Source organism: Aegilops tauschii, chromosome 2 (assembly GCF_002575655.3).
Source record: "Aegilops tauschii subsp. strangulata cultivar AL8/78 chromosome 2, Aet v6.0, whole genome shotgun sequence".
Classification (NCBI taxonomy): Eukaryota; Viridiplantae; Streptophyta; class Magnoliopsida; order Poales; family Poaceae; genus Aegilops; species Aegilops tauschii.
The window spans coordinates 138,589,638-138,610,562 of NC_053036.3; the positions used below are offsets into that span (position 1 = coordinate 138,589,638).

Consider the following 20,925-nt stretch of genomic DNA (forward strand, 5'->3'; position numbering starts at 1 on the left):
GACATAAAAGTTATTTTCATTTATTAATGTTTTATGGGTATCCATTGGGTTACCCATGGGCATAATTTCATACCCATGCCCTACCCATATATTTTGCGGGTATGGATACCCATTACCCGTGGGTACAAAATCTCTTCAAGTCTTGCCCATGCCCGTTGTTTTCGAGTAGGGTACCCGCGGGTACCCATACCCATGGGCAAAACTGTCATCCCTATTCTTTATCAGCATAGAGGCCGTCCCGTGTGGCCCTAGCCTTTTGTTGTTGTTGTTGTTGCTGCAAAGACCGGGAACTTTATTGATCAGTTAACAGTGTTACAGTTTACAACCACAAGTCGGTTGAATGCTCCCTCCCCGAATGTATAGCCAAGAAATCTGCAACCTATTTTTTGAGTACGACTAATCTTTACCAGCTTCAGCTCCGTTCTTCAGGAAAATATCTTTGTCCGGTGATATTTTCACGAACTACACGGAAACCTATCAAATGGCTACACCTTCAAGACAAAGGAGTACTCAGTGAAAACCTATCCAAATTAATCGCTTACTACCTAGTGACTACATCAGACCGTTTATATATTATTTTTTCCAAAAGAAAACACCCCAAACTTTGGGGTAACGGTGAATTACTGTGCGCTCAATGGCGGAGACAGTGGGGACTGGCAGGAGCCATGGCTCCTATACCTGTGTATATACTTGTGTCAGAAAACGTCTTATATTAAGTTATGGAGGGAGTATATGCTTGTTTAATGTTTCAATCTCTCAAATTTAAGGGAAAAACATGTATTAGTGTGATTTGGCCCCTGTTATCAAAAGTTTGAGCCATTTGGGCTCCCTCATCTATGATCCTGGCTCCGCCACTGCTGTGACCCAAAAAAAATTGGCAAGCCAAATCATGTAGAGTACATCGTAGTGCTTTAGGTTTGAGCAATAGGCTGCATCACCAAAGACACCAAAGTCCTGTCCCTTGATTCTGTTTGGAATCAGCATATTGCAGCACCCTGATTGCCGAGCAGTATGATCGTTCCTTTTTCAGAAATAACCTTCATTAAAAACAGCAAAATCACATCTCAGATCACTGTCTGCAAACATTAGCAGGATGAACGCCTAAAAAGGTGGTATAAAGGGGGTAAGAGAGATTTAAAGAACATATTGCTGCCTCAAATGGATGTCAATATATATGGATGTGTAGATAAGGGATGTCGATAAAAGTCAGCCATTACAAGGAAAATCACATTCTAGTATATAGAGTAAGGCTATAGCCTATACGGAAGTGGACCATGCTAGTTAGTACTCCCTCAGTCCCTTTGTTCACAAATATAAGATGTTTTGGATGTTTCAATATGGACTACATACGGACTGAAATGAGTGAACAAACACACTAAAACGTGTCTATATGCATCAGAAAAAAGTTAGAACATCTTATATTTGTGAATGGAGGGAGTATACAGGAAGGGTATTGCAGCGACCAACAAATTGCATGTCGCAACCTTTTACCATTTGTTTCTTTTAGAACATTTAACATTTTTTTACCCGGAAAAGCGGGAGAGGCTCCCGCGGTAAACTTCCTATTGAATTATGGGGAAAAAATTTGGATAAGCATGTACAAGAACCTTTTAATATTTGATAATAGTGATGATATGACCAGATGGTTCAAACAAAAAGAGCAAATCAAAAGGCACAAACTAGCTTGCACATGTTTCTTCAGCAGTCACTGCGATCTCAAAGTTTGGCCACCAAATTATTTGCCTTCCTTTTGGCATATTCATGAATGACGGTAGCTGTGCTCTCTCGATGACGCAGATAGAACTCTGCCAGCAATATTCTATTTTCTTCAGGCGTGAGATCACCATTCTGACCCTGTAATTGAAACTGGAGATAAGACGCTGCAAGTTTACAAAGGGCTTACAAGCAGTTTTGTGGTCATCAATTCCCTTACTTGAAGGTAACTAAGCAGCATGGTCAGAGAAAATAAATGCATGAAAGCACACATGCAAGTTTCTGTATTTTTCAACGCAGAAGATGGTCAGACAATCTTTTAAGTTTATTAATGAGCTGAAACTTAATGGTGCCGGTGACAATTCAAATCACTCTGATACACACCCTCAATAATCTAGATTGAAAAGGTTGTTACATGTTTGTAGGCGAGTTTGGAGTTTAGGTCAAACCATAAGTACAAACTGAATTTGGTGGTTATGCTTTGTGCTAATAAATTTAGTAGCAACACTTGAGACTTGCTATGTCTAGCTAGAGGTACGCAGCTTACTCACAAGCCTGCTAAGAAGCCAGCTTATCCAGTTTATAATTTATAAACCCATTAAGCTGGTATGCGAGATGAGATGCATAAACCATCAGGTGGATCTAATTAACTCAGACTGCACTACGGCCTCTGCTATCTCCAATTATCTCAAATGACTGAATCAAATTTAGGACTACAACTAAAAAATAACTGACAGTATGGTCCTAGTTTAAGTTAATGATGGTGACCAAAACAAACTTAAGATGAGTCAAACATGTTCTTATCGATGCGCAAATGGTGATGTATACTATAATCATCATAAGAATCCATCAAATGTAAAAGTTGGAATCAAAATAGGTGGTGGCAGGTGCTTTCTCGTTAGAAGGTGACTGTAATTCTGAAGCAGCCTTACGATAGCAGGCGAAAATTTAATGTTTGGCCGTATCAAGTCTTATTTCAAGTTAAGAAGTCTTCACAATGGAAAAAAAATTGTACTTACAAGGCGGGAAACTCTATCATAAACAGCATGGTGCATAAGGATTCCAGCTGCAACAGATACATTAAAAGAATCCACCATGCCTTTCATTGGAACACTACAGTGCATGTCCGACAACTTCAGAGCGACGTCGCTAATACCCCTGTCACAGAATAATTACTTAATATCCACCCTTAACTGTAGAATGAAACATTAGCGTACCGATAGCCTTGCAAAGACTTTGCTAAAAAAATGCCTAAACCCATGCGTAAACTTTTCAAAGCATTAACCCATGGTATTCTTTACATGATAACAGCTATGATATTCTAGTTTATAACCCAAGAGCAACAAAAATAATCAATCTGTATAACACATGCGAAAATAGTATACTGCTTTTAGTTGTTGTGTTACAACTACTCTGTTCGCCAACGAACATGTGCAAATCCTCTTGCAACAGGAGATATTCAAATACCTCACCAGAAAGCTGTAAATAGATCTAAGATTACAAAGATTTCTTGCATTAGTAAACAGGTGCCATGCAGATACATTAGAAAGCAGGTAGAAAGCACGAACGCAGGAACAGGAAACTTATTACAGCATAACTGTGGCAAAAGATGCATAGCTGGAGAGAAGGGAGAGAACCTACATAGTCTCATTGCCCACAACGATAGCCGTTGGATGAGACCAATCCATGTCATACACAGAAACCTACAAATCCATCAAGAATATAATTATTTCCTCACACGTTTCAACTTTCAACTATTCAGAGCATCATAAAAACATCTTTTGATGAGAACCGCAATCCTGATGAATCATAATAAATAAAGAAATAAGGAAAAGTTATTGAGAATATGGGCAACCTGCATGGATGGTTGGACGTGGACCATGCACCACAGACATACTACAAATTTAAGGCGTTTACCGTATATTTAGAACAAACACGTCTCCTCTATTTAACTAGCTGCAAAATTTTCTTGTTTCCCTTTGCAGATCAAAACACTTTGTGACAGCAAACAACAAATCAAAGTGCATTAACTGAGATGGAAAATGCAAAGTCTGCATTTATAGATTTGCTAAAGTATATCCATACTGTAAGATCAAGTGAGCGAGAGCAAGAGACTACCGAATCACTTCCCAAACTAGTACATGCAATGCGATAACCACGCTTTTTCAAAGCATCAAAACATTCTGCAGGTGAGCTCCATAGCTCGATGTCCAGCCATTTCTCGGCACCCATACTCACGTGCCTGTTATCTCTATACCTGCAATAGTCAAGAGGCATCTTCATTGACAATATACTAACTTCAATTGATTTATAATTAACTTCTATTGATTTATACTAATGAACTGACATATACTCCCTCCGTCCCAAAATAAGTGTCTCGACTTTGTACTAGCTCTAGTACAAATTTGTACTAAGCTCAAGACACTTATTTTGGGACGGAGGGAGTATTGTGTTAAAGGATGTGAAACCTATGGAGTTTGATACAGATAATGAATATATAATTTATGTGTTGTTCTTGATGCATAGCCTCAAAAAATTTGTCGGGACACCAAATCAATGTAACATGCTAGAAAGTAGAAACTAATATTAAGTGGTATATTTATTCTTGAGTGGAATTCTTCACGTTCATCCGAGTTAACAGCTAAGGAGTAGAAGTACTACTCCAGTTGCCAATTGGCAACCATAAACATGGCCGACCATTATCTTCGTGTGGGATTATTTTTCAACAATTATACAGTGCGACGTAAACCATTTCTTTCTAACTATTTTCCCAGAAATTTGTGTGGTTCAAGCTAATCCTCTAATGAAACAAACAAAATAAAGCGCACAATCCAAAAACTAAGTGTGGACTATTTGTCACCTCAAATAAGTACACACAAGAATACCATCTCACATAAACTACTGATTGGAGAGTAAAAGAGCAAATTAAGAGAGAACAATAACCACAAACTACACTATGGAAATCATTTCATGAGGATTGAGCCTAGCCCATTCGATCCCAAAACAGTGCCGAAGTTCAGATCAATTAGAGTCATCCACTCACAATATGTCAGCTGATTTGGCAACTAATCGCAAGTAAATACCGAGATACTGTAGCATTTTGGGTTCCTTTTCACCTCAGCACCTTTTGTTGTCCTCGCAGGAGATGACGTGCACGGACTGCACGCCGAGCGCGTCGGCGGAGCGGAACGCCGCGGAGACGTTACCAAAGTCGGTGAGGCCCTCCACGACCAGGCAGACGGCGTAGCTCCTGCTCTGGACGGCGCGGCGGATCCGGTCCCGCCGCGGCTCGAGGATGTACGGCTCCAGCACGTCCACCACCTCCTGGCTGGTCACCTCCACGCCCCCCGCCCCCCGGAACGCGTCCAGGTAAGGGAACCACCTGCCCCGCCCCGCCGCCGGGCCGTCGGCGTCGGCGCGGCGCTGCATCTTCATGAGCCGGCCCATGCGTACGCCGACCGGGGAGGTGGGCTTTGGGGCGAGGAGATGCTCGACGGTGTCGACGCCCTCGTAGGGGTCGGCGTCCGCGTCCGCATCAGGGGCAGGGGCAGCGGCGGTGGAGAGGGTGGAGGCGCGGAGGAGATGCCCGGAGCTGAGGTGGAGGCCGAGGAGGCGGAGGGGAGGGTGCCGGGGTCTGGAGCATGCGGGGAAGGGGGCGAAGGCGGAGGCCAGCGAGGAGAAGGATAGCGTTCTAGAGGCCATTGCTGCGTGGGGTGCTCGTTTCGGGTTTTGGTTGAGGGTTCTGATTTCTGAACCGAGACGCGAACGGGAAGAAGGTCAAGCCTCCTGTGACTGTGAGAGGCTGCAAAGCATGAGAATCAAGCCTGGCCAGATGGGCCGGCCCGAGCCGGCCTGGGCTAAACATGCCTGCACGGCACGTATATCATACGGGCCGTGGCGTGCTGCCCCATTTGCCCCCAGGTCGAGGCACGGCCCCCTGTATTAAATGGGCCGGACCGGAGGCACGTTTGGCCCGCTGGCCAGCGTATTATCCAACCTTCTAGGCTATTTTGGGCCTATAGTCAGCCTACTGGGCTGCACAAAATAAAAGAAATCAGGAAAGAAATTAACGGGTCGTGTCATGCTTGCACACGGGCCTAACCTCCCAGAACAGGCATGGCAGCGGATTGGCAGTGTCGGGTGCCGGCACAACCAGTTTATAACAGTGACGGGTTGAGCATGCGTGCTCACGGGCCGACATGTGGCCCATGACCCATCTGGCCAGCTATACATCCACGCGGCCGGGAGGATGAAGGGAGCTCCTAACCGGTGCTCTAAGCGCCGGTTGGCGCTCCATGAGCTCGCAGACAATGCATAGCAGGCTGGCCTAACACCTGCTCAAAAAAAAGAAAAAAGGGCAACGTGAAGGAAAATAGGGAAAGCTGAGTTTCGACCTCTGCATCACACGTCTTTTTTTGTACACTAACGCAAGAACCACTGGGCCAAATACATTTTGTTGTTATTCTAATCGAAAGAAGTACTCCCTCTATCCCAAAATAAGTGTCTTGAGCTTACTACAAATTTGTACTAGAGCTAGTACAAAGTTGAGACACTTATTTCGGGACGGAGGGAGTACTAGTTAACCTTTCTTTTAGTGGAACATTAACATAAATCCGAAAATTAGTTGAAAAGTTCATTTTTTTGAAAAAAAATCATTGGTTTTGACAACTAGTTCATCAATTTTTGTAAAAGTTCACAAAATTGAAAAGAGTTTCACCGATTTTGAAAAAAAATTAATTGATTTTGAAAAAAGTTCATGGATTTTTGAAAAAAAGTTCATCATTTTAGAAAAATGGTTCACGAAGTTGAAAAAAAGTTCATCAAATTTGAAAAAAAGTTCATCCAATTTAAAAAAAAATCATCAGATTTGAAAAAAATTCATCAAATTTGAAAAAAGTTCATCAAACTTGATAAAACTAAGTTCACGCATTTTCAAAAAACATAAAAGAAAAAAGAACAAAGAAAAAATGAGGAAGAAAAATAATAAAGAAGGAAAAAAAAGAATATAGAGAAATCGCTTCTTTTTGTACCGTTCTATTTAAAGAAGGAAAAAAGAAGTTACATAGTCACAACACGAAAGGAAGCCAGTTGGTTACCTCACTCCCTAATAAACGTAGAGGTTGGAAGTTTGAAACTCAACGGGTGCAAGTTTTTTGCAGTATTACCAAAAGAAAAAAAAAGTCTAAATGGGCCGGCCCAGCGCGGTGCGGGGGTGTGCGCCAATTTGGCTGAACCGAAGAAACGGGCGCCTTAAGCGCCGTTTAGGATTACTCAAAAAAAAAGCGCCGTTTAGGATTTGCCGAGGATGAACGCCTCTGCTGCTGACGTTTTGAGAAAGGTAGCATGTACTCCATACTCCCGCTACTCCTAAATCGCGTGACATAACAACCTCGCCTAAAGGTCACAAATTTAAGAGAGGAAATGACGATGCAGATACAATGTGTATCTAAATTTGAAACACCCCACATAAATGAACTACAAATCTAGCTATGAATCTGTACTTACCAATAAAGGGAGGACTATTTCTGCCCGTCTGTCATGCTTTTTACATAAACCCCTTGTAGTTTCTTGAAATCAACTCACGGTCATGTTTTAAGTGAGTATAGAAAAATGTTTTGCTTTTTTAGGAAACCCTCTGATCTTTTCGTTAATCAACCCGCGGTCTTGTTTTAAGTGAGTCTAGAAAACGTTTTGATTTTTGTATGACCCCCCTGATATTCCTGTTAATAAACCCGCAATCCATCTAGAAAATAACGATATTTTTTGGTAGATTCAAATGCATTTTTAAAATACCCATATCTTTTAAACCATAACTCTAATTTTGATATGTTATGTATAAAGGTTGATTAGAAAAATGTGTAGAATCTGAATATAATATTTTTATATGAGTTAAACATTTTCAAAATACTATCTGAGGTGCAACTTAATCAATAGCGCATGATTCTTTTTTCTTTCATATATGTGCAGAACCGGATTGAAAATCAACACCTCAACAAAGAGAAACGAAAGAAACCATCTATATCCACGCATGAACGCCTCGGCAAAACCTCGCGGGAAAGAGAAGAATATTTCTCATCTTATGCAGAGAGAGACACCTTAGAATTGACCACATTCAAACAGGTTGTGATTGTGTGAGCACTAGGGTCACCATCACCGAGGTTGGAAAGCGGGGTAAGTGGCAACACAGATGAGATACACGTGGATCTATTGGGGGTCTTGAGTCATGATTATTGGGTTAGCGTGCGTGGTATTTTTTTCTCTTGTTGCAACGCACAGGCTCTTTTGCTAGTAGTGAATATGGCTGGTTAGACATTCATGTGAATTTGGTCTATTAACACTATCAATTTTGAATTTGCTATGCGAACTGATAGATGGTTAGGAGCCCACCAGGGTTCCAAGTTCTAAACTTAACATCGAGGCTCATTTCCCCAATTTTAGGCTTCTAATGACTTCGTTCAGTGGGACAAGATGCCCGTCGACTACTACAGGCGTAGTGGTGACTTTGTCGATCTTAAAATGCACGATCAAACAAATCAAGTACAAGTATCATCCCGTTGTGAGCCATTGTTGAATTATCCTCTGTAAAAGGAAAATGAAAATAAAATGGGAGGAGTATACCCTGCATGTAGTCATCTCCTGTGTGTGAGAAATGTGACATTTTATTTTAGTCTGAACAATGTGACATTTTTTTGAGTCTGAACAATGTGACATGTAGAAAAGCAGACCAAATGTGCCCCCAAAAGTAGCGGGCCGGTCCATCTGAAACATGTAATGGGCCAGCGAGCCATCAGCTATGCTGATCTCTGAGCCCAAGTTCAAACTGGCCTTACGTGGGCTTAAGCAATACGCACTCGTATGTCGCCAAAGAAGAGAACAACTTAGACTCGGAGAAAAAGAGAACAACTTAGACTCGGAGAAAAAGAGAACGACTTGATCATCATAGTTTTGTGAGAATGATTTTTTTCTTGTTTTTTGGTCGTGCCATGAGATTAGAGAGTTTTCTGTCCTCGCAGATCCGATTATTCGGATCTGATGAGTTTATGTTGGTCTGTCAAGCATTTTTTGCTGGTCTGATTCTTTATGGATGTGAAATCTTTCATCGACACGATGGTGAAGATATAGTGATTCGACGACCTGCATTTTTAGGGGATTATCCCCACTCCAAGTACGTTCATCGATAAAGGCTTCCCATCTTTTTGGATGAGCGACTCAAGGCGCTTTAAAAGATCATCTCTACTCCTAATGGACGAGTTGGTTGAATAGTTCCCCCACTTTCGTCTGTTTTTTTTGACTGGTTTTTTTTCGTCATCCTCCCCCACCCTCACCCCATCCCACGCAGCCAAAAAAAAAACCCAAACCCCACACAAAAAACGCTTCTCTCGATCACATCTCGATCTCCGAAAGAGCTTCGTTGCCCCTGCCGACGTACGGGAGAGCTTCCTTGCCGCCGCCGACGTACGATCTGCCGCGATCTCGTTCGATCTACCCGCTGCCGATGTACGAGATCGCCGACACCGAGATACGGGATCGCCGCCAACGTACGATCTGCCGTCTCTCGCTGCCGCCGTGGTACGATCTGCCGTCTCTCCCAGAGGAGGCGCCGCCGCGGACGTCCGGGATCACCGCCGCCGACCTGCCAGAGGAGACGCCGCCTCCAATCTCCTAGAGGAGCCGCCGCCGCCGCCGGTCTCCGACGGGAGACGCCGTCGCCGGTCTCTGACGGGAGACGCCGACCTTTGAGGGGAGACGCCGCCGCCACCTGCGCTGAACCCCAGGGCAGGGTGCGACGATCGTCGCAAGGAGTACTTGCCGGCCGTACACAGGTATTCTGAACCTTACCATCCTATTCTCATCATTCACAAATGTGTTCAGATAGTTGTTGCTTGTGTCGTTCCTGTTACTAGAGGAGGGCTCCACTGTGGCCATTCGCCACTCTGCCTGCAAGCTCGACGCCACAGTTTGACAGGGCCAAGGTGGTAGTAGACGATGACGAATATGGCGCCCTGGCTGTCTCAGTTCATGAGATTCCCCTATGGTGGCCGAATTTGTAACACACCAGGCTGCTCCCCTCGTATTGCAAATCAGAGCTAGCTTATATATTCATCCATAGGTCATGGCTGACTCCAAAGGCAACACTCCTCCTGTGCGTGATGGCAAAGCTATGCTACATGATATTATCACGTTATCATATTGCTCACCAAGTCACTAGGCCAGCTTTTGCTGTACTTTTTCTTCATTTTGTTCAGATTTATTTCATGCCCCAATGTTCTGTTATGTGCAGCTATGTGATTTTATTTGAAGAACCATGCAAAGCAATTTGAGATGATGCATATAAAGCATATTCGATTTATTAAGTGTTTTCAAGTATTCAATTTATTAAGAGTTCACTCATCATTGCCGACCGTACACAGGTATTCTGAACCTTACCATCCGATTTTCAGAATAAGAGTTGTCTGTATAATTCATGGTGGTTAAAACAGCAGCATCTGTAGAATTCCCCTTTGTCCATGTTGTACCTACAATTTACTACTATATTTGTAGTGCTACTTCATTTGAATTTTGTAACCAAAATAAATGCAGGCGAGCGATTCAGGGTTATTGTTCGAAGTGGCTATAATATGTAGGGGTTATTGTTCGAAGTGGCTATAATATGTGGCTGCAAACTTGCCGAGGCCAGCATAAGGAGTGATGGAGTTATCTTCTACTTTTATTTGTTCATGTTGTCTCAACAAACTGACTTGTGTTTATGGCGACTTTTTTATGTGTCCATGGATCAGAGAGGATGGATGATGCAGTGGCCACATCAAGCGCCCTGTGCTCGACGACAATGGAAATGCAGTTTCTCAGAGCTAGCAGGAAGGAGGCTGATGGCTTCCCGTTGTAGTAAGAGACAACACACCAGGTTCTATTTCTTGTTTTTTGAAGATCATACTAGGTTATATGTGAACAAAATCTGAACTGTGATTTTTGATGTTTGAGATGTCTATAAGTGTACAAATAGAAAGGCGCCAATTAATTGATCATCAAATTCAGAATAGTATGTGTGCAGTAGCTTCTATCTCAATTTGGTTTTTATGTTGTTTGTGTTTGAATTAATTAGCACCCCATACCATCGTGTTTCTTCAGCCTGCAAGGTGATTAGCACTCAGCAAACTATTGGAAAGATGTTGCTACCTTGTTTTTTTTCAAACTCGACATGCACGTGCAAGAATAGGTATGGCTACATGCTTTCTATATCTATCAGGTTCATAAAGCATTTTGGAGAGGTGCATCTTGTTGGAGAGGTCTGGTATGCATATTTAATTGAAGAAAACAAAAGTTTTTGATAGAATAAAGATTGATGAAAATTTGGACTTACTCTACCAGGGACAATTTTCTCTACCAGGGACAATTTTCATGATAAATTATACGAAGTTTGTATCTTGGGGACATCTTCATGCCGACTTACGTTAAATATTGGGATATGTCCCCTCATGTGCCAGTTTTGAGATTTTGTTAGAAGTACATGATCTATTCTTAGTTCCTGCATGTTTTTTCACCTTTGTAGATTTGAGTATAACTTAAAGTTCTAGATGCATATAAGCTTGTGAGTTAACTAAAGCTCACTTGATGGTTCTAACTAAATTCTGCAAAAATATGACCATCATGGGATGCCTGCACCAACAACTTTATAAACTGAACTACGTTTTGCTAGATGACTCAAATTTTAGAACGCGGGCATTATTTTTTTGGGATGCAGTTAGCAATAGAATCAAGTCAAGCTGAAAACAAGAGATTGATTGTTCGATATTGAATTTAATTCCTTTCTTGCAAAAGCACCTTATGAGTGAGGAGATTATTCAATATTGTATTTTATTCCTTTCTTTTACCCACTGTTCTATATTGCATGCTTGCACCTGATCAGGTTTCTAACTCAATTCATTTTTGTTAGATCCGTTGATGAAGAAAACCACACATTTCACGATATGATGATTGGTACTTCCAGTTTTGTTGTACTCTCTCATTTGCCTTTGTGGGAACGACACTGCTCTATTGCTTGCTTATTTAAGATCATGGTAATCATTTTTTTTCTAGCCTATGTGTATTCTAATTTTCTTCCCTTTATTTTTGGTGGGATAGTTGGAATACTATGACTAGATATACAATGGTAATGTTATCAGTGTTAGGCCCTTCCATGATTTCTGTGTAGCATGTCTAGACTATCAGCGTTAATTTGAGCCTCTTACTAAATGGAGGGGCTCTGATTTTGTAATAAAAAGAAATGGAACATATTTAACTGGTAGAAAACTGCGTCGCAGCCCCAACTAATGCATCAACTTGGAACCAAGTTCCACCCTCTAATAATCAGGTAGTTTGAGGAAGCATATGATCATCTTACTACTATAAATCCTCAACAACCTCTGCATCTGGGAATGCTGGCAGGAAAGGGTTATCTGATATGGTCATGAATGTTGATTTAACATGAATACTTGCATATATGCCACATGTCACGTGTCAGCATATTTGATCTAATATGATATTTGATTTAACTGTAAACGACTGTTTTTTCACACGATTGCAGCATATATGCCGCATGTCAGCCTCATGGGGATCAAACAGATGAGGAGAAGGAAGCAGCAAGGAAGAAGGTAGAGGAGATGGACACCTGATCTGCAAGTTCCTGAATTTCAACGTTTATTGCGTGTTGCTGTGTTAATATTGGGTGCAGCAATTTCACAACTCTGGGAAGAGCATCTGCTGGAGGGCGTCACCTGCGGCATCACCTGCATCGACCTCTCGCTGATTACCATCCCAAGGATGCGCGACTGACTGGCGAAGCAGGGCTTCAGTGATAAGTTCACCGATTTGGTCGACTCACCGTTCCCTTCCTCTGTCCATGCAATGCCGCTCGTTGTTGTTAGGTTGTTAATTCATCAGGCCCCTTATTGCGCTACATAGTTTGTTCATCTCACATGCCTTCTTAGGAGAAATCATGTACTAAAGATAAGCTATTCTTTATTTACATTTTATTTATTTTGCTTTGGAAATCTTCTGACTACTTGCACGAATTTTAGTTCCTACTTGTACAGTTGCCTGCATTTTGTGTTTGAGAAACATCTGCTGATTAAGTGTAAAATAATACTTGCAAGTTCTGTTTGTTGACTGCGCCATGATAAGCTTTAGGCCTTTAGCTGTACAAAGCTGCTAAAGTAGGTGAGAACCACCTGCAGCTCAATCCTTGTTTTTCTCAACATTGACAAGGTAAAGTAAATGCGGAGCCAAGATCGATTGTTGTAAGCCTTTTACTGACTATGAGCAAGGGGATCTAGAGAGGAGCACTGCAATATGACAATGCCCTTCGTTAGCTCTGATTTTCCCTTTTTGTAACACTAGCTTAGAGGGATTTCTGAAACGAGTAGAAGATTAATAACTTCTACGACATCAAAGATCTCTGAGCTTTTAGAGTATGCAGCTTATTGATTTACTTATCGATTTATTCACACTCTTATCAGATTTGTCTTGAACGTGATACTTTATTTATTGTACTGAACAGTGGAAGCTAACTGTTTCTTTATACAGAATTAGCCTGCACCATTTCTGTATAAGTTCGCCTTGATACCAATTTGCATACTTGCGCTACTAGGGCCTTTGGTCAGTTTGCAACTGGAATTCTAGACACATATACTGAGTTCATGATGGAAATATGCGAGTATTCTGAAGGTTTGGAAAATGTTTTAATTACTACCAGCCGGAATTTGGGAATTAGTCTTACAAAGAGAAGAGACAAGGAAACATTATATGTCAATGGTTCTTTATTTTCCTGTGCAGATAATGAAACTAGCAATTCTGTAATTCACGAGTTTGCGTGAATACGGAAACTTAAGGTAGTATGATAGCATAAGTGAAAATGTTCTTCATTTTATATCTTGGTTCGACCAAACTATATTATATCCTAACGTATGCATGATCAACATAATATTTTTACCTTCTGATTAGCACTACTCTGATAACAATTATGCCTACTATTTAACATTTTGGTGTATTGTTTGGTCTTAGGCATTTTAGTTAAATACATCAATAATGATTTTTTAGCATGCCATCTTCTTTTGCTGTAGTGGAGATGTGTGGTTACCTGATAGAAAAGAAAATGGTGTTTCTAATATGTTATGCTTATTTTCTAGGTGCTTCCACCTTCCAAACTACAAGGTCTGCAGCCTTAGATGAACAACTACAGCTTTATTTGCCCGAGGATGATTTGATTGTGCAAGTAAGCCTACATAATTTCCCTTGTGATTTATATTTATCGGCGAGGTCTCTGTGGCTTGCGAGAAATCATGTATTGACATAAATGAGAAGAACCTACAATAAGTAACTCCACTGAATTTGTGAGATATCTGTAGCCGGTACAACATACAACTTGATGGAGTTTGTTAGATCAACCGTAGAAGTTCTATATGTGTGTTCAGTGCAGATAACTAGATATTATTATAATATTCTCTCAAGTTTAAGCTTATCCAATTAGCAGAAGTCTTGAGAAAATTCAAGACATACGTAAGATGCACATGGACCACGAGTCTTTCAACATGGCAGGGCGCGTAGTGGCATGCGACAAGCAACATATGTTGAAAGAGACCATTGATCACTACTTGGACCTAAATTTTTCCGTCAGTTATTATTGTTACAATCATGTATCATTGTTTTCACCATGTTTGCAAATATTTTTTTCCTCTGACGATTGTGTGCAAGTTTGCAGGGAATCCAAAGCAATGCATAAAGTGGGATATTTTTCTTTTAATTTATGCACTCATGAAATGAGAAAGAACTAAATCAACCAATTTGCAGGGTGACTATTCATTGTTTCATAATTTTATATTCTTCCATGTTAATACTCCAAGATGACGACTTATAATGCTCATATAGGATGGTTGCGAGCTAAGGAAGTGATTTTTGGTGCACCTTCTCGTCTGCTCCCGCGAGCGGCGAGGCGAACCCTAGCGTGCCTCCTCCAGCCTCCCCCCCTCTCTTGCCGGCGTCGGTGGCGGCGGGGCATCTTCCCCTTCCTCATGGTGGGCCGGCGCGGGACGGCGACTCGAAGCGGAGGCGCGCAGTTCTACAGGACGGTGCGGCGGCCGGGCCGGCACGATGGTGGCGTCCTGGGTTGGCGGCGCGGGCGGCTGCTCATCGGGGGCGTGGTGGGGCGTGCCTACGCGGGTGGCGGCTCTGAGCGTCCTGGCCAGATCTGGATCGGGCGGGTGCTCTGGCCGGCAGCCAGCACGCGGCGCGGGCTGAGGCGGCAAGGGCACATGCATGCCTCCCACTTATATTATGCGGTAGGGGTTAGTCTGTTTAGTTATGTCTGAGCGGAATAATTTTCCTACTCAAGAAAACGTGGCAACTTATGTTTCATTAGAGATGGCTTTGTAGCAAATTGCATGATCGAGCGATTCATATTTTTGTCATCAAGTCGTATAATTTGTTTGGTTAGGATAGAAAAGTAAATGCATTGGTTGGTTGCTTCAAGGGTTAATAACGGACACAGCGGACCGTGGCAATGGCTCTGGAGACATCGAATCTGTCTCCTTGGCTTGGGGGCATCATGGTTGGCGCACGCCTCCTCCCCCTTGATAAAGGCCGGAGGATCGACACAAACACGTGGAGAGGGGATCATGGTGGAGAGTGGGCGGTTGGCGGGGGACTCCTCGGCGGTCCGTAGGGAAGTACTGTGAAAAGGAGAGAGGACGCCATGGTGAAGGTGAGGTGGAGGTCATCCAGTTTTAAAAGGAGCGGGCTCCAGCAAGAAATGTCCTGCTACGGTGGGAAACGGAGCGGGAAGGGATGGGTCAGGTAGCAAAAAGAGAAAATGCATCATAGGGTGGGGTTTTTGTGTTGCTCCATTCATTTGTCGTTCGGGATAATTTCCGATATAAAGAAACAAAAGAGTCAAAGAAAGCATAGAAAATGTTTCCCGTCCGAACAACCACGTATTTCTTCACCTATGGTTTGGATTTGGGGCAGTCCGGACTGTCCAGACGGTTGGATTTCGGAGAATCCGTTGGGTGCTCATTTGATGTCCGAACACGTCCGGATGTATGAGGGATAAATGAGTTTCGGTGTCCGAACACGTCCGGACGTATGAGGGATAAATGAGTTTCGGTCTTGGAGACAACGTTTATCATTTGTTTCCTTCATTTATATATATTATAGCCGGTAGCAACAGACAAATGAGTTTCGGTCTTAGAGACAATCTTTATCATTGTTTTCTTTATTTATATGTATTATAGCCCGTAGCAACGCACGGGCATTCTACTAGTTATTGGTAATGTTCGTACGGTTGAAAGACTGACAACATCATTGCTTCAGTCCAATTGCAGCCTCTTTACCAAAGTCTTTAGAGTATTTCTTCGAGTAGAGATTGATACTGCGAAGGTGTTTTCAAGAAATTTCATTGCAATTAATAATTATAGGAGTTACTTTGTATTTTTTTATCTTAGGTTTAAATCAGTGTACCTGTAATTGTTATGAGTATGAATAAAGTTATAGGTGTTTCAAAAAAAGAACGACTTGATTTCTTTTAACTTAAATTTTTTTTTGGAAAAAGAGAACGACAGCTGAGATACGGTCTGCATAACGATCAATCAGTGCCTTCCTTGCACAAACTCTCAGCGTCCCGGCCAATACCACACGCTCTGAGTCGCCCGACGCGTGCATGCAAATGCAAGCAATCAAATCAAGCAGGTCGACCGTCGACGTCGATCCACATCGCCGCACACGTACGCTCGCCTGCACTCTACCTAGCGTGCTTATGTTGACCATGCATAACAAACGTTTGACCGCTGCCTCGTCACGTATCGCCCCCACCCCAATGATCGCACGCGCGTAACATGTGTGCTTGCGACGCCTCGATCGCCTGCATCGGGACACACAGAGCCGCTGCTATCCGGCCGCGCGTCGTCTTTGGCGTTTCACGTGTCGGGAGGAGACGTTTTCATTGACTAGAAAGACGTTTTAGTCTTTTTAAGATGCTAAAGTTGCAAGCATGATTAAAAAGACGCTAAAACTAGTTTTGAGACTAAATTTTTTTAGTCAGGGGTACCCCTACTAAAATGTGAATTAGTCCTCTCTCTCCTCATTTAACTCCCTTCCTTTAACATATGCGAGTTCTGGATTGAAGGGTTTGAAGGATAATAAATGCCCATTAACTTGATTTTAGTCTCTTTAATATTTGGATCCAAGCATGGGTGAGGCTAGCAAGTTTTAGTCCCACTACTTTTAATCATGAGACTAAAACGTATCAAGCACCCTCTTAGAATGACTTCTACAATCTTTAGACTAGCCACAATGGATGGTAACATACAGTAGTAACATGGGCATGTTATTACTCTATGTTACTACTTCTATAGTGAGGAGCAACATATGTGTGGTAACATGCAACACTTCATTTATTATGCTATAGACTTATCTTGCCTTGATATGTGTGATGTTACTCATACTAGTAGTAACTAGCTATGTTACTACATGCCTCTCTTTCTTCATTTATTACTTGTCACATCATCTATTTTATCTAGATATATGTGATGTTACTACCTATGTTACTCTCATTGTGGGTAGTCTTAGATGTTGTCCTCGCTTAGTATCTTGAAAATGATCATAAAAATAGAATGTGAGTGCATGCGTTTATATGAATGAGGGTATGTGCATGTACGTGGACACTTGCGTTGTAGTTGTAGTAAGTACCATGTTAAAAAAACAAACCAAGGAGCATCCATCAAAGTTTTTTTTTCAAGCGTCCATCAAAGTTAGCCGGACGCATGTGCCGCTGATTGCGACGACGGGAAGGGAACAAACGACTGAGCGAAGGCAGATAGATCATTCGCAACAGCACCGTCGTCCCGATCACTTCTGTCTTGTCGCGTACGTATATGCTTCTGCTATGCGCTGTGCATGTGCTCGCGACCAACCATGCGCGTGCCTCGATCCAACAATCATTCCGTCTCTGCTTCCCGGATCTAAACGGATCATCCATCACTAGACAGGAGAGCTGTTGGTTTCTGGCGTCTTCACGGCTCTGTGCCAGACGTAAAGCACCATGTTAATTGTGCTGTGACAAGGACATGTGGAGACTGCACGTGCAGCTCAAGCCACACGCCGCCGGTTAGTTAGCCAAGATCCTGTCCGCCGCGCGGCGCGGCTAGGTAGGTGTAACTTCTCACCGGATTTTGTGCGTGTCTCTTCTAGAGGCCAGGGGGAGAATGTGACACGCTGTTCATCATGTGTTCATGGCGACCTAATTACTTCAGCGTAATTTAATTTCGCGTCGCGTCGCATCCCACCTAACCCGAAAGAAACAAGGGCATACGCATACGTGCAGGTTAGTTTTCTTTTCGGTCAAAAGCACGAGTTCTCCCCGCGGAAAAAGAAGCAGCACGCCACGGGTTCAATCCAAACCCCAAGTAATCGCTGGAGAAAAATGGTGCCTCCGTACGGGAGGATGTTTACGCATGCGCGTTAGTCAGACGACGAACAGTTTTCTTCAAAACCACGCCATGCACGCATGCGTGTAAACTAATGTGAAAAATTGTTGTTCTCGCATGGATGCATGCATATGCTTGCACGTCGCCATATGGCCGGTTGGAAAAGGCGCGTGGAAACATTAGGGTTTTTGTCAGAAAATGAGGAGCCGATATTACGTACCCCTCCTTAAGGAAATATAAGAAGCTTAGATCACTAATAAAGTAGTGATCTAAACACTCTTATACTATTTCTTTACAAAAAAAAATGCATGCACGTCGCCATATGAATGGACAAGTGAAGTGGTACACAATATCACACCACTCTAGTCTACGCTCCTCCCTCTGAGCGTACGCCCGTGCGTCACTCCGACACTACGTCCACCTCCTACTGCCGTTAGCCGCTCAATCTAAGTTGGACACCTCCCTCTCCCTCTTCCTGCCCCGTGCTGAAGCCATGGCCTCGAGCCCGAACTCCATGACCGCCCCTTCTCGCAGGGCTGGCGACCGGCCGGTGATTTCTGGGTTGTGTATCTCCTCCTGCTCGAAGACGCCTGGTGTCCGCGGTGATGGTGCAAAAAACTGTCAGATCCCTCGGTAGGGGTCCAAGCCCGGCTAAAAGTCTTAGAGTGGAGTTTACACGAGGTTTTTATCCAAGTTCGGGCCTTCAGAGAGTAATACCCTACGTCCTGCCTGTTCATTACAAGAAATATGTCAACTAGTGACCTTCTGTCAGTGACCCTGGAAGAATTGGTCATAGATCTATGACCATTTCAGACCAATTGGTCAAAAGCTGTTCGGGGGGCTCCAAACCCTAAACTATAATGCCATTTTGGTCAGAAAGGTCGTAATTTCCTTATACGAAATGGTCATAAAGCAGATAGCACTGGTCCGCTGCCTTATTTCTAGCTGATCACGACCAATATAGATGGACATAACCTTGTAAATTGTGGTGGGTTGCTATGACTAGGCGCCACCTCATCAGTTTTGCCTATGTGTCATGTCCATGTGGCATTTTTTGCCCCAGGTTGTGAAGCAACCTATATTTCTGTCATTCCCAAAATTCCCAAAAAATCCTCATAAATTCTTTGGGTCATATCTTCGTGAAATATGTAAAAAACCTTCCTTGCCTAGTTAAAAAATAATTCAACAATATTCATTTTCATATTCTGTTCAGAACAACACTTTGTGAAGGAAGTACCACTTTGGCATGTCCAAATAGTATCCATTTTCTACAGTGCTTTCCTATGCCCAAATAACCATCCTCCACCAAATGCCAGCTCAATCCATTCATTATTTTGAGCACAGCTTCAACATTCGTATTTATGTCCAATGTGGTACTTTGCAAAGCAAGTACCACCTAGGCTCCTCCTTTTGAGCTAAAAATTTGTGAAGACGGTCTTCTTAGTAACTGATCATCCTCAGCCAAAACTCACGCCCATTAGCCATGTACATTTCCCGTACCGCTAATCAAACACTTGGCTGCTAATTCATGTTTGAGCATCGATCGGTCTCCTCGTGAGAATCTTATGTTGTAATTTTCTTCCTAGCACCTACCTGGGGAGTGCCCAACCCACTAGACATGCCTAGGCCGCCCAGAACACATGGCAACGCCACGGTCACGCGGTGACCACGCGGCGGGCATGCGAGTTTATGCGATCTAGAGTTGGGGCCCTCGGCCACCGCCCAAACCTCGACGTATCGCCATCAAACCATGTATTTATGGTTAAATAGGTACTTATGTAACTAGAAATGATTTTTTTTAAATAAATAGCAAACTATGAGGCAGCCGCAGTTCAAATTTGACCCGCTTCCAACTGAATGGGCGGAAATTTGTCTTTTTCACCAGAGGTGGATCAAAACTTTTTACACCCAATCATTTGGTCAACTGTGCATTAAATATGGCCTAATATTTTACAAAAATGATTTGGTCCCATTTTGCAACAATTATTTGGGAGGTCCTTCACAAAAAAAAACTCCTTTTTTTGAGGAACCAGGACAGTGGGAAAAACCTCCCACTGACTTTTATATTAGATGTTTAAAAGGTTAGGAGTTTATAATTACAAAAAAACTCCTTTTGGGCACTCGAAAAATGGAAAATGGTTTTTTCGTCCAAAGAAAATGAAAACTTCCTTAGGCAACATTGTTTGCCATTCCAATATGCACCCTTGTGCACAATATGAGATCAATTGAACAAACTATGCCATGAATGTGGCCATAAGATTGATCATTTGACTTGAAAGCCATTGATCTCCACACATGATAGCTCATTTCTGAGAACACTTTTTAAAAATAATTGCCGTATTACAAGTTTGTTACTTTTCCTGGGAACTTGGCCACATATAATGACACAATGCGAAGGTTTTCCAATTTTTTGATTTTTTTGAATTTTTTATGCCCGTTTCAAAATGCGGTCAAAACGGCGGGCTTGACCGTTCCTAGCTAGTGGTTGAATCTTGGAAAACTTTTGATGTTTCTCTGATTAAATAGATACTTATGTACCTAGAAATGATTTTTGGAAAAAATAAAGAGCAAACTATGAGACAGCCGCAGTTCAAATTTGACCCGCTTCCAACTAAATCGGCAGAAATTTGTCTTTTTCACCAGAGGTGGATCAAAACTTTTTACACCCAACCATTTGGTCAATTGTGCATTAAATATGGCCTAGTATTTTAGAAAAATGATTTGGTCCAATTTTGCAACAATTATTTGGGAGGTCCTTCAC

At 42.5% G+C, this 20,925-nt stretch overlaps 1 protein-coding gene and 1 long non-coding RNA gene across 24 annotated transcripts; one reads left to right on the forward strand and one right to left on the reverse strand.

Annotated features, from left to right (window-relative positions):
• Positions 1-687: 687 nt before the first annotated feature.
• Positions 688-5,537, reverse strand: LOC109736228 (uncharacterized). Of its 2 annotated transcripts, XR_006669638.2 has the most exons (6): positions 4,838-5,537; positions 3,832-3,970; positions 3,355-3,416; positions 2,733-2,871; positions 1,608-1,854; positions 688-1,037 (listed from the first exon to the last, which is right to left on the reverse strand). XR_006669638.2 is itself a non-coding variant. In XM_020295437.4 (5 exons), the coding sequence occupies exons 1-5, from the start codon at positions 5,413-5,415 to the stop codon at positions 1,717-1,719; spliced, it is 1,056 nt and encodes a 351-aa protein (XP_020151026.1). In that variant the 5' UTR covers positions 5,416-5,537; the 3' UTR covers positions 1,599-1,716. The 2 variants fall into 2 exon arrangements, 1 of the variants encoding a protein (XP_020151026.1); XM_020295437.4 differs by lacking the exon at positions 688-1,037 and having other exon boundaries at positions 1,599-1,854.
• Positions 5,538-8,721: 3,184 nt separating this feature from the next.
• On the forward strand, positions 8,722-15,192 carry LOC109736226 (uncharacterized). 22 transcript variants are annotated; one of them, XR_012202106.1, is made up of 6 exons: positions 8,722-11,768; positions 12,275-13,577; positions 13,875-13,960; positions 14,219-14,357; positions 14,447-14,536; positions 14,614-15,192. It is a non-coding gene; the product is annotated as an uncharacterized lncRNA (long non-coding RNA). The 22 variants fall into 22 exon arrangements; XR_012202105.1 differs by lacking the exon at positions 14,219-14,357 and having other exon boundaries at positions 8,726-11,768; XR_005767296.3 differs by having other exon boundaries at positions 8,732-10,615; positions 10,840-10,927; positions 11,645-11,768; positions 13,875-15,192.
• Positions 15,193-20,925: the final 5,733 nt, after the last annotated feature.